We start from the raw sequence: 14,096 nt of genomic DNA, 5'->3' as shown, positions 1-14,096 counted from the left end.
CAGCCACAAGGCCACCACCACAGCTGTGACCAACCATCAGAAGCCTAGACGTGGCTGCCTAAGTGCCCTCCTTCTTGACATTTGTGGCTATTTGGGGGAAAAAGAGGGGACACATGTTTTATGTTCTCTAGACACTAAGTCTAAACACAAGCAATCAAGAAGAAGCCAGGAAATGTGGACTCTCACATTGACCTGCACATCCGTGCCTTTTACTTCCAAGGACTCCAGTCCCCAGGAGTGGGTGAGAGAACTGCAGGTTTGGGATACACCTAGACAGATGTCCTGGCAGAACGGGTGGGTGCAGCACTGGGTTTGGGGAAATGTGCAAACAGGAGCTAAGGAGACAAGATCCGGGAGAAGTGAATCAAGAGAGGCCCATGAGCTTCTGACCTTTGCAAAGGCAGGACCATCCACGCAGGGAATGTGTGTGTGCTCCCTCTGCTCCCAGGTTGGCAGGGAAGTGAACCAGTTGTTTCTTTTTCTACTGAAAGTATTAGCTATGGGACAGGACTTTGTAAGCTGTGGAGTGCTAAGTAAATGATCTGGAACCTGGCAGACCTGGGTTTGAATCGCAGCTTTTGCATTACCTAGCAATGTGACCGAGCAAAGTAATCTCTTCAAGCCTCCTTTTCTTCATTTGCAAAATGTCAGCAAAGCAGTCTCCCCAGACCTTCCAGGAATAGGGCAGCTCTGCTCACACCTGGATTTTAGCCCATGAGGCTCGTTTCACACTTCGACCTCCAGTACCTTCAGAGAATGCATTCATGTGATTTATGTGGTTTGGATGTCTTTCTTTCTTCCTTTCTTTCTTTCTTTCTTTCTTTCTTTCTTTCTTTCTTTCTTTCTTTCTTTCTTTCTCTTTCTTTCTCTCTCTCATTCTTTCTTTCAACTAAATTTACTGGGGTGACATTGGTTAATGAGATCATATAGGTTTGAAGTGTATATTTCTGTATTATCTGTATATTGTATTGTGTACTTAGCACCCGAAGTCAAATCATCATCCATCACCATATGTTTGAACACCTTTACCCTTTACTACCCTCTGGTAACCATCTGTTTTCTGGTAACCTTCCCTCTGATAACCATCTGTTATCTGTGTCTATGAGTTTTAGGTTTATATCCTACATGTGAGTGCAATCAAACAGCTCTTAGCTTTTTGCGACTGACTTATTTCACTTAGCATCATATCCTCAAGGTCCATCCATGTTGTTGCAAATGGCAGTATCTCATCTTTTCTTATGGCTGAATAGGGTTGTGTTGTAAGCCACTACATTTGTGGTAGTTTATTACAGGAGCAATAGGGAGCCAATACAGATTCTGGTAAAAATACCCTCTCTCAGGTCTGTTGAGAGGATGAACGGAAGTGCCACGCATGTGCTGAGACCGTCACAGGTGCTCGCTCAGTGACAGCTTCCATCATTATTTTGTGACTATAAATGACAAGGGTGACTTTCTAAGTTATTATGTGCCACTGAAGCCAAGGGTCGGAAGGAGAAGAGGACGCATAGGGAGAAGGAGAAAAATCTAGTGATCCGCAACTTCAGAAAATCTCACCCATCCATCTATTCCTGCCTTAGGTACGTCCACCCACAGCAGCTGCCTCCTGGCCTCCCTATCGCATGCTTGCCTAGATTTCCTCAATTCACTCTCAACTCTCGTTTTCACTCAGACCAAGCCCCTGTCTGCCCCTTTCCTTCTTTTCTCCCACTCTTGTCTGCATGTTCCACCCTGAGTCTGACTTACAATTCCCCCAGAGTCTTCAACCGTCTCTCCCCCTTTTAAAACTGTGTGGCAGAGTTGCCTTTGGGACAATATGGGGGCTATGGGACATAATTGGCTCACTGGAGCTAAATCCCTTTTGGGGGGGTCCCTGTAGCTCCTTTTTGGACCAATAAAACCCCTCTCTGGTGGCTGACCACCCTTCTCCCTTTTCTCCACGGCCCTATTTCCCCCTTTACACTGTGCGCAGCCATGTGGGCGTTGAACCTGTGGTGCTGTAATCACACTTTAAATCCCTTGAAAGAACAAATTGTGCTTTTTGTGTCCTTTAGGCCTAACACACCACCACAAATAGGCTGCTACCTGGCACATGGGCGCATAATCGGTAGTGGTTGACAATGGTGCTGAATTTGGTCTCTCCAGAAACTTGCCCTTTGCTCTCTATACTTGTATTGCCTGAACTTCTACCTTCCGCAGTGTTTACTTGTGTCTCAAGTAACCCAGCTGGTCAGGGCCAACGTCTGTGCATACCAGCAATGAACTTTGCCATGCGGCTGACCCAGCTCCACGAGCAAGGCTCCCCTTGGGCGGGTTTGTGCTTTAACTCCTTCAGGGCACTCGGGCTCCCCACAGTCCCGTGTGTAACCACCTCGGGAAGGAACGAATGACATTTCTAAGCATCAGTGACATTTCCAAGCAGAAAGAAATGAGTGGCATTTCGAAGCAGAAACTACACTTAGGAGCCTTGTAACAACGGGCCAGCTGCTTCTATTATTCAGCAAACCTTGATGGGGGGCCCACTATGTGCCCCATTTGGAACCAAAAACATTTATACATTTTAAGTCTTTCAGTTCTCACAGCTACTCAGGTGAACAGGAAAGGGAAACTATTTAGAGACGTTTAAGGTTACTTGGAAGGTTGTTAATACTTAGATTAGAGTGTAACAGTGAAGTTAAAATTTAGCAAGGTCTGAGTCAAATAAAAGACTTGCCAAACACTGATCCCCACACAAACGGAGATTTCAGCCAAACTGGCTCAATTACAATCCCACAGGCTCCTAGTTCTTCCGGGCTCTAGTCCCCTACCTTCCCTTTACCTGGACCATCACCCACCCCGCCTTCCTCCCACACCCACCCACCACTAGTCTACTTATCAAAAACCATACATATTCTGCAAGGCTTAGATCCTCCCTCCTCAGACCCCCACACTACGTAGGTACTTTCTAGATGTTTTATAACTATTTAGAAACAGATCTCAGCTTCCCTACTGGAACATAAAATCCTAGACTGTAAAAATCTCCCTTACATTTTTTTGTATATCTCAAAACACAGGTTGCACCATTTAATAAAATTTTGTTTAGCGCATGAATGCACAAAGTGATTAGTTCATTAATTTAACTAATAAAACATTGAGAGGTGTGGATGGCTTTTCTCAAGTGCAAAAGCCAAACACTTACCCTTGTGCTCCTTCCAGAGAGTCCTCAGGGAGGGAGAAGCCCTGTAATTTTTAGTGCCATTTGAAGCACTGAACCTCGTACACAATTTCTGGGAGCTTGGGCTCCGGAGTCACACAGACAAGATCTCCAGCCTAGCGCTTGCACGCATTGGTTGTAAAACTCCAGGAACTTTATTTTCCCTGAATTAAAGCTTCAGTTTCCTCATCTGCTAAATGAGCCTCTTTACCTTTCTCCTGTTTCTACCTAATTGGGTTATGAGACTCAGATGTGTGTATGTAAAGTACCTAGGAGAGTGGCCCGTTGAAAGAGCTCAGTATGTCAGGCTGTCTTTCTCCCCACTCCTCCTCTTCTCCTCTTCTGTAACAGTGCACTCTTTTATTTGCCAATTTTAACTATGTATTTTTAATTATAACTGACATACAGTATGATATTAGTTTCAGGTGTACAGCATCGTGATTCAACATGAATGTACTTTACAAAGTGATCACCATGATAAGTCCACTCCTCGTAGTTGTTACAATGTCATTGACTCCCTCTCCCATGCTGCACGTGACATCCCCATGGATTAGTCTATAAATGGACATTTACCCTTCTTAATCCCCTTCACTTTTTTTATCCCTCCCCTCCCCTCCCCTCCCCTTTAGCAACCAATAATTTGTTCCCTGATTTCACTTCTGTGTGGAATCTGAAAAACAAATGAACAAACAAAATGAAACAGAAACAAACTCATAGATCCAGAGGACAAATGCTGACTATTTTTGAAGACAACAAAGTATTCTGAACATAATGGTTTTTAACAGCTGCCTATAATCCCTCTGGGAACCAACTGCCAACTCTGGCCATGAGTTCACCCTTCAGGTTTTATCCCAAGGACCCTCAGTGAGCTTCTTCCCCACCCAGTCATCGCCAGCTTGGGTCTGTCCTTGTTGACTTGCAGGACCTCAGGTCTTCACTCAGAAGTATGTGGGCTAGCCCTGGTCGGTTTGGCTCAGCGGTTAGAGTGTCAGCCCATGGACCAGAGGGTCCCGGGTTCGGTTCCCGCTAAGGCATGTACCTCTGTTGCAGTTTGTCCCTGGCCCCGGTTGGGGTCGTGTGGGTGGCGACCAATTAATGTGTCTCTCTCACACTGATGTTTCTCTCTCTCTCTTCCCCCCTCTCTCCCTCCTGCTCTATCTGAAGATAAATGCAAAAAAAAAAAAATGTCCTCGGGTGAGAATAAAAATTTTAAAAAAAGAAGTATGCAGGCTGTGTGTTCTGAAAACACTAAACAGACTCTGGCAAGCTTGCCTTTTTTTTCTTCTTTATAAATTATGGTGACTATTGAGTTTAGTAACCAAATATCCTCCATTGCTAAATGACCTCATGACTTTGGTTGGGATGCCTTGAAATGTGACTTAGTCATGTTATGAAACTTGTGGCATTTGTCACCTGCTCAAGTTGTAATGTTCTCAACTGTGCCTCCAGCTTGGGGGAAATCCTGAAGATGGCCAAAGATGACTCCACAGTTCGTTGCTTCCAGGGCCTGCTGATTCTTGGAAATGTGATTTTTGGTGTAAGTAATGAGTATTTTTCAGGCAATTCTACTCTTCCTGTAATCATGATTTTAGATCAATCAAAAGTGAAAATTTAAAGGAAAATAATGATATCATTACTGGTCCCCTACATCTTTTCTTTATTTGAAGAAATGAGTCCTAGCTTGTGTGACTCAGTTGGTTGAGCATCATCCCACCCACCAGGAGGTTGCTGGTTTGATTCCTGGTCAGGACACATGCCTGGGCTGCCGACTCCATCCCAGTCAGGGGTGTTCAAGAAACAGCCAATTGATGTTTCTCTTTCATTAGTGTTTCTGTCTGTCTTGCCCTCTCCCTTCTTCTCTCTCCAGAAAATCAATAAAAACATATATTTTTTATTTTACTTTTATTTGTTTTGGTACGTGCCCCTAGCGGGAACCGAACCTGGGACTCTCTGGTCCACAAGCTGACGCTCCAACCTCTGAGCCAAACTGGCCAGGGCTAAAAACATATATTTTTCAAATAAATGTGTTAGTAAAATATACTAGCTCAAATTTAACTTATAAATAGTCATATATAGCTATGTAATATACCAAAAGAATAGGTTTAAGAAATAGATTTTTCCTTCCTAAGTTTAAAGCACAGGAATCTAAAAGGAACCATGTCGGTCATGGTCACTGTCCAAACACTCTCAGCACACACATGCTTTGGTGTTTCTTTCTTATTTCACCTATTTTAATTTAACGGGACTCTGCCTTGAAGGTTATTGGGGTCAGATGTTTGCACCTTCTTGTTCTCGTCACACTGAGGCACTCCGGGAGTGAGAGTGGCTCAGAGACCAAGCCGTGGGGCACATTGAGGTGGGAGAGTATCTGGGAGTCAGGGACCCTGGCTCTTGGCCCAGCCCTGCCTCTGACTCCGTGCAACTCTGAACAACTCTTTACCTTTCAGGGCCAAGACCCCTCATCTATAAAACACAGGGGGTGGGAAAGCCAAACACGTACCCTTGTGTTCCTTCCAGAGAGTACTCGGGAAGGGAGAAGCCCACTAATTCTTAGTGCCATCCGAAGAACTAAGCCAAGGTTCTTTCTAGCTCTAACATTCAGTGGCTCCCTGGCATTGATAAATATGACCAGGACCAGTTTAAATATTACAGCCCAGGAGTTTGGATGATGGGGAGTAGAGGTGGGAGATTATCCTCACACAGGAAGACATTGTTAAAGTGGTTCATGCCCCAAGACCTTTATAATGGTTTGAAATTGGGTGTTTCCCAAATAGCAGTGGACTAGAGCAACACGAGGATGGAGGCATGCAAACAGTGAGTAGGCTGGAAGGAGCTATTTGATTTCCTGGCAATGAAGAGTTTGAGTCAGTTGCTAAAGCCTAGGCAGCGGGCAGAGTCAGTCTCTCTTACCTCCCAGCCCCCACTTCTCCATCCCTTCCCAATGCTGCCCTCCCACCAGCCTGACGGAAGCCCCTCTGTCCCCAGATGTGCGGCATCGCCCTGACCGCAGAGTGCATCTTCTTTGTATCCGACCAACACAGCCTCTACCCATTGCTTGAAGCCACCGACAATGATGACATCTATGGGGCAGCCTGGATTGGCATGTTCGTTGGCATCTGCCTCTTCTGCCTGTCCATTCTAGGCATCGTAGGCATCATGAAGTCCAGCAGGAAACTTCTTCTGGCGGTAAGACCTTACATCTCTCTACCGTTGTCTCCTGGATCGATGTTGGTAGATTGTTTCTTCTTCCCTGAGCACAGTGCTTGGCTTTGAGTGGGGTAGAGGGAGCAGAGGGTGTCAGATGAGATGGGAGAAGGAGGGGAAAACTCTTCCTGCAGTGAAACTTGTCCAAGAGGGGGCAAAATGCCTTCTGGTATTACAGGTGCAAAAGATTCCAGTAAAGGGAACCCAAAAGGGGACCCCTGGGAGGGACTCTGTTGAGTATTTTCCAGACCTGTGCTTCTAAACTGATGTCTGTACCAACTGGTACACCCAAGAGTTACATAGGCCAAAGGACAGACTGAAGACTTCATAATTAGACTTTTTTCTCTTGACAAAAATATTATTGTAAGCCCAGCCAGTATGCCTCAGTGGTTGAGCATCAACCCATGCACCAAGAGGTCACCAGTTCCATTCCCGGTCAGGGCACATGCCCAGGTTGTGGGTCTGATCCCCAGTGAGGGGCATGCAGGAGGCGGCCAATCAGTGTTCTCTCTCATGGATGTTTCTATCTCTCTCTCCCTCTCTCTTCCTCTCTCTCTAAAATCAACAAAGGAAAAAAATATTACTGTAATATTAGTCAGTATTAAAACTAGAATATAAGATTAAAACTGGGTACAAGATTTAACATTAGATATGCAATACCAGATATACGTGAACTTTTAAGCATGATCCTTTTCAGACATTTTTCAGCTCAAGGCCGATGACTGTGTGTGGTAGCCTGCACCTCCCATGCTGTGCGTTCACTCCGCTTTTCAGGATCCTCGAGGAGCTTGATGAACACCACGTACAGCCTCTGCTCCCGCCGGCCTGCGGAGGCTCTAACTCTGTGCACCCACAGAGATGATTTGGCCCCAAGCCACAGGCAGCAAGGCATGCCCTTCTTTGGCAGAGGAAGTAAATCTGAGATACTTTGCAAAAATCAGCAGAGCTAAGAACCTTGAGGGTTGGGTCCAGACCTCTACTCTCTGCCCCCAGGCTCGAGACAGTAGTTTCTCACACTATGATGGGGTCCCACCCTCTCTCCCCACCCCGAAACAACTCTCCTACCCCATGCTGCCAGACCTGAGTTCCACCTTTATGAAACCCGTCCAGCAACTTAAGTGCTTGTTGGTTCACTCTTCCTGGGCTCTGACCTCGTCCTGGCATCCAGGGAATGCAGACCATTTGCATTCTCTGGTTCCTTGGTGTGAGTTGGTTCCAGAGCAAAAGCACCCGCTTTTGCAGGGTGGGAAAAGAATGCAGGGAAAGGCAATGGGGGGCAGATGTCCTAGAGACATGCTTCGGCTGCATCTCAGTCTCACTTTGGGCCAGTCGTGTGTGCCTAACATGGCCAGGAGAACTGAACTGGGAGAGAACCTTCTTCACCACGCCCCTCAAAGAGAGGGAGCAGGACACCCTCCCCGGGGCTGACGGAGAAAACACCTGCAGCCTGCGCCTCCTTCCCAGAGGGTCTCGAGGGGTTTCTGGGCTTCTCTAAGAAGAGACAGCCAAGCTCTTGACAAAGAGAAGACAGCAGCTAATACAGGGAGGAAAATGTTAGGAGGCCTCTGAAGGTGCTCCTACTGTTCACCCTCCAGCCCAAGCCTTTCTCCGAGCCTCGCGCTGGGGGGGAGGGGGGACAGTTTTTCCTGTGTTCCCCTGGCAACACGGACTAAAGCACCCTTTCCCAGAACACAGGTCTATGTCAAGGCTGAGGAGAGCACAGACAGAATTCTTGCAAATAGTCATCGTCCAGATTCAGGGGTCATTTGTTGTTCAGACATAAATAGAGGCAGAGTGGTGTGAGGGCATCATGTGCGTGCGCGCGCGCACATACACACACGCGCACACATACACACACGCGCGCACGCCAGTTCATCCTCTTGAATTTTTTTAACTCAGTTAAAAATAGAAATGCAGAGCGCTGGACTGAGACAGCTCTATATTCAGTGGTCATTTGTTCTCTGAGGAAAAGGAGAGAATTGAGCTGATTAGCGTCAAGTCTTACATCAAGCAACTGATCAATGAAGGTTTGTTGAATAACTATGTGAATAATTGGATGATTCTATTTATAGGACTATACAGGGGTGGGCAAAAGTAGGTTTACGGTTGTGAGTACATGAAACAGAGTTTATTCTGGTATTATTTATTTATTACTTATTATATTATTTAGTAGTAGTAGAATTAATCTGCTTTTGCCCAACCCGGTACTAAAGAAAAAAAACAAAAAACAATTATTCGTTTTAAAAAATCTTCCCTTGGAGGTAAATGTTGCCCTTTAAAAAAAAAAAAAAAAAAATGTGTTTCCCTTCCAGTATTTTATTCTGATGTTTATTGTGTATGGCTTTGAAGTGGCGTCGTGTATCACCGCAGCAACACAACGAGACTTTGTGAGTACAACCCCAAAGCCCAGAGCAACACGATCCTATGAGCCGTCACCATCATTATAGTGAGAAAGTCGCTAACATGTATTAAGCCCTTACTCCATGCCAGGCACTCCAATATACACATTAATAACTGTATAACTTTATTTAATTTCAATAGTAACCCTATGACATGAGTATTATCACTATTGTCATTTTATAGATGAAAAAAAATGAGACCTAACAAGGGAAGTAACTTTTCCAAGGTTACACAGCTGAAGTGGACGGCAAGAATCCTGAGTCCGGGCATTGTGACTCCCAGGCCCAGGCTGGTAGCCCCTGTGCTCTCCCCACTTTGCCGTGACCACTGCTCCCTAATAAGACCATCAACAATCCACTACATCTAAGACTTCCTCTCAGTTCAGCATCCTGCTTTCTCTTCTTTTCTCCAGTCCCTAGCCTGAGCCATCCTGCAATGCCTGTCCACTCCAGTCTCACAGGGATTTCTTTGAAGACGAGGATTTCTCCCTACATGGGGACTTCAGCCACCCTGAGCAGCTCGTACCCCCCTTCCCCTAGTCAGTGCCTCTGAGCACGGTTTTACTCTAGGAGACAGTGTTCAGTGCTCCCAGCAATGGGCCAAGCAAGACACTTCGGGGATTAATGTGCTAACTCTCCCTCTTGTGTTGCTTCCTCCGTAGTTCACACCCAACCTCTTTCTGAAGCAGATGCTGGAGAGGTACCAAAACAACAGCCCTCCAAACAACGATGACCAGTGGAAAAACAACGGAGTCACCAAAACCTGGGACAGGCTTATGCTCCAGGTAATGCCTGCGATCATGGGGAGATGCCATTTTGTACCTAGACTGGTCTCCAGGGAGTGAAGGCAAAGGCTGGAGACCACAGCCTCTAAGGGGATTTCCTTCCCAAAGGGACTTGACTTGGCAAGTTCATCTGTCACTGCTATTTACCAGCAGGGGACAGGATTTGTACACATGACTCAGTGGGATCCCTAGATCTATATTTTATTTCAAGCCCTGATGATGATTAGCTTGCATGTAGAGCGATAATGACGTTTTTAAGAAATTTAGATTAATCACACACTCTGCCTCGTAGAACTCAGGCATCACGTACATGAAAACAAAAATGTTGCCTCCTCTGCCTCACAGTGAACTCAAGTGGCAATTATGTCTATTTTGCTTAGTGGCAATTATGTCTATTTTGCTTATTTAGTATCTTTTCACGCCTCCTATGGACTAGTCGTGCTAAGGACCAAGGGCTCTGACTTGAGATGATCACCTAGTTTTGTAACCCAGGAGATCAACCACACTTAGACTCAATTTTTAGTTTGGGGGGATGCTTTATTACCTGCGCAGGGACTGCAGCCAACCTACACAGAGGAGAACTGCAGCCCCGAGCTCAGGGGAGGGTTGCTTATATAGGGCAGAGGTCATTCAAGAGTTTAGCAGAGCAAGCAAGCTGCGTGTACAGAAGCGGAGGCAGTTAGCGATAAGCAGGAGGGAACGGAGGTGGGAGGGAGCTGAGGCGAAAGGGAACTGGGTGAACTGGGTCAGCATACATCTATCCTGCTGTTCATTTTATTATGTTCATTTTTTTATTTTAAAAACTAACAAATTCGAGACGGATATCAGCGGTTAGTCAGGTGCAATACACATATGTTTAACAGTTACAGTTTTATGGGGTAAAGGGAGTTTCAGTTTCTCCCTATCAGTTTCTTTACAGAGCATGCAGGACACTCTGGCCTTGGGGCCGTTTCTGTCCTCCCTTTTCCTGAAGGATGTTGCTTTTCAAATTCCCAGTGAAGGTCAAACTCTGGTTAATTTTTATGGGGCTAAAGTCGTCTATAACATTCCCCGTTGTTCATCTTGCTGTCCCTGAGGTTGTTAATTAGGGCAGCTCAAAGACAAGTTGTTTTTCTTTATTGGATTCTAAGGACAGTGAGCTACCACAGTTGTATCTACCTGACAATTACACCTTATAGTCTATTTTACCTCAAATACCATCAAAAGTTCAAGTCTTTCAGAATAGCTGTTACCACCTCTCTATTGCTGTATGTATATAAAGTCTTCTCCCCTAAATAACCCAACTCTAACACTGCCTCCAAACCCCCCACCCTAATCCCACCGCAACACCAACATACCACAGTCGTCATCGGCAAACTCCCTATGGCCTCCACCCCTTCTTTGAACTCTCTTTACCCCCGTCTTCTATAATTTCTTTCAATTTTAATAGTCCCATTTCAGTAACTTGTTTTTACCCTATCTGGACCTTCAATTCATTGACCACCTTTTCACTTTCCATCACTCTCTTGTTAGCAAGAATTAAACTCTTCAAATGAAAATATGAATGTTCATGCATTTGAAAAATCCACTTACCAACTTTTTAAAACCCAATCTGAAATACGCTTAGCTCAGATTTAACCATCTGGGCCCAAAATGCTCAGGATAGTTATTTTCTTTGGTAAGATATCTTCCATAGTCCAGTGGTTAAAAAAAAAAAAAAAAAAAGGTCATGCTTTAACGATAGTTGATTTATCATCAAGTTTGCTTGAATGTATTTATTCTAAAAGTTGAGAGATGCCTGTAGTTTTAATTTCTTCCCTTGAAACATTCTAGCAAATTTCATACAAAGGAAGGAAAGGGATGTGCGTTGTGTTTTATCCTCCAGCCTCGATTCTGTCCAGAGTGTAAGGGTAGTAGCTACGTGTTAATAGAGCTTTGCTACGTTGAGTCACAGCTGTGTGTCACAAGGTTTAGGTTATTTTTTCCAGTTTATTTTATCCCATTATAAAAGCAATACATATTTACTGTAGAAAATGTTTAAAATATAGAAAAATAAAACAAAAAGAATTACTCATAATTTCTTCACCGCTAGACATTTTAATTTTCGGATACGCAATTTGCTCATATGTAGCATGAGGCTAATTATGCCCCTCTCACATTGTTGTATCACAATGTTAGTATTGTATTTTTTAAGTATTAGTATTTATGGAGGGTATACTATGGGCCAGGCAGAGTAGTAACCATGTTAAGTGTATTAACTAATTTAATCCTCACAACAATTCTATGAGGTAAGTACTTTATCCCAATTTTACAAGTAAGGAAATTGGGGTTTAGAGAGTTTAAATAACTTGTCAATGGTTACAGAGCTCATTCATGGCTAATAAAGAAATAAATGTAAAAATATTTTACAAACTCTAAAATGTAAGTTATCAATACCTTCAACTCTCATTGGGGGATTTTCAGTAAACATAAAGTATGGACCACCTTTCATACTTTTATTCTCTGTAAGATCTCAGTTGCTACATTGACGGTTCCAACAAGGACCATGGACGAGAATTTTGTCTCCCTCATGTGCCAACAGGACCATTGCTGTGGTGTGAACGGCCCGTCAGACTGGCAGAAATACACTTCTGCCTTCCGGACTGAGAACAACGATGCAGACTATCCCTGGCCTCGTCAGTGCTGTGTCATGAACAAGCTGAAGGAACCTCTCAACCTGGATGCCTGCAAACTAGGAGTGCCTGGTTATTACCACAGTCAGGTGAGTCCTCGCCCCCTAAAACCAGCCACAAGTTTCTTCTGCTCTTCGTGGGAACATACTGGCTAACTGGAGGCACTAGTCTCTGGGTAAGGAATTCTGCGTCCTCCTTCCTAAACCTTATGTTAACTGTTTTCTTCTTTGTTAGCAAAATGTGAATGCTAATCTAGGGCTGATCTGGGAAATTTTACATTTTAATAAAATGAACAGAACATGAGAAGTGCAATAGCAAAATCCAACTTTGTTTAAATGAAAGCGATTTGTACGATGCATAGAATTGGTGTCTCAAAACCTATTTACATTAGGCAAAGGTTCGCTCTGTTTTTGCAAAGTGTAAATTGGAAGGAATGATCTGCCCATTGTAAAGCAATGGGGATTGCTGAGGGTAAATGCCGTAATTATATATCTACATTCCTTACTCAGTAATCATGTAGAATAGTCTTAATAAAACATTAGAATAATGATTTGGGTAGAAAGTAATTTATATACAGATGGCTTTTGAAAAAGTGTCTCCAGCCTAATGAGGATGATACAATGATGATGGAAACTAACATTTACTGAGTACTTAACTAAAAGCCAGACACTGTTTCAAGTGCCATATATCTATTAACTCATGTAATGAGCACAGGTAGGTGCCAGTATGATCCCTATTTTACAAATGAGGAACTGAAATACAGAGAATCCAATAAGTACCTTGCCCAAGGTAATGCAGCTAGTAAATGGTAGAGTCAGGATTCAGACCCTAGTAGTCTGGCTCCAGAGCCCAGATTCTAAGCCAAGAAAGAACTTGGAAATACTCCCCAAAAGCCCTGAAGAGAATCCTCATACACATATGGTCAGCCTCTAAAATGCTGTGCACTACTTTGCAAGTAACCACTGTGAGGAAAGCTAGTGTGTGCCAGTTTGTTAAATAATTGAGAAATGCCAGACTGTTTAGTCTTGGAGTAAATAATGCAAAGCGCAATTTCAGAACGAAGGACACAGCAATGCTGATCAACCGGCCATATGCTGAAGGGCACTTGGACTTGGATTGGTTGTATTCATCCAGAAAAGAACATGATACAATTATTTTGCAGAGTTGTTCAAATCAACCCTCAGTTAGCTTTTCAACAACATTGTTTTAGAGTCATTTTAGTCAGATATATTCAGACTGCTATAAAAATTAAATGTATTGCCCATAATCATGATGCACAATATAATTACCACACTTAGGAGTCATAAAATGCTTTCAGTATTTCAACCCTGGAACTGGCCCACACAGACATATCTTGATTGGTTTGTAATTGCATACAAACTGTATCTATCATCTCTTTGAAAGGGACATAAAGGATGTTTACCTTCAGATAATCACTTTATCTCACAGCAACAATGTTACATTTCACACCTGTCATAACAACACTTCTAGCACCCTCCCTTGCAGTTCCTTGGCCTCACCTTAACATTTCCACCTGCACTACCCACCAGCTACACTACAACTACAAACTCGTAATCACTCATCCCTACCCCCCAACCAATTCCTGAATCCTCAAATTCCTCTGTCCCTGACTCCCTGTGTTCCTACTTTCTCAATCTCATTCATTCTTCACTCTCAACATTATCTCTTTATCTATTAACCCTTTGCAGTTCTGCCCACTCTTGTTCCCCAGAGTCTTACACACCACCATTCTTCTGAGTAAGAGGGGCTGCTAGTTCTCCTATAGCAATCCTTCTCCACAAAGCAAAACAGGCCAACCCAGTACCTCAGATACGTCACTTGGATTATTGCAGTTGACACCTTGGAC

The 14,096-nt window shown here is 44.0% G+C and overlaps 1 protein-coding gene across 1 annotated transcript in view; it reads left to right on the top strand.

Annotated features, from left to right (window-relative positions):
* Positions 1-14,096, top strand: part of UPK1B (uroplakin 1B) — a 29,295-nt gene that overhangs the window by 7,886 nt on the left and 7,313 nt on the right. The window contains exons 2-6 of the mRNA XM_036243204.1: positions 4,640-4,727; positions 6,176-6,376; positions 8,707-8,781; positions 9,456-9,578; positions 12,139-12,318. Of these exons, the coding sequence (XP_036099097.1) occupies positions 4,659-4,727; positions 6,176-6,376; positions 8,707-8,781; positions 9,456-9,578; positions 12,139-12,318 (648 nt within the window). The 5' untranslated portion in view covers positions 4,640-4,658. The remainder of the gene's footprint in view (positions 1-4,639; positions 4,728-6,175; positions 6,377-8,706; positions 8,782-9,455; positions 9,579-12,138; positions 12,319-14,096) is intronic.

This window comes from Molossus molossus, unplaced genomic scaffold, assembly GCF_014108415.1.
Source record: "Molossus molossus isolate mMolMol1 unplaced genomic scaffold, mMolMol1.p scaffold_m16_p_5, whole genome shotgun sequence".
NCBI lineage: Eukaryota > Metazoa > Chordata > Mammalia > Chiroptera > Molossidae > Molossus > Molossus molossus.
The sequence above is the reverse complement of the archived record's forward strand: the minus strand, read 5'-3'. Positions and strand labels throughout refer to the sequence as shown.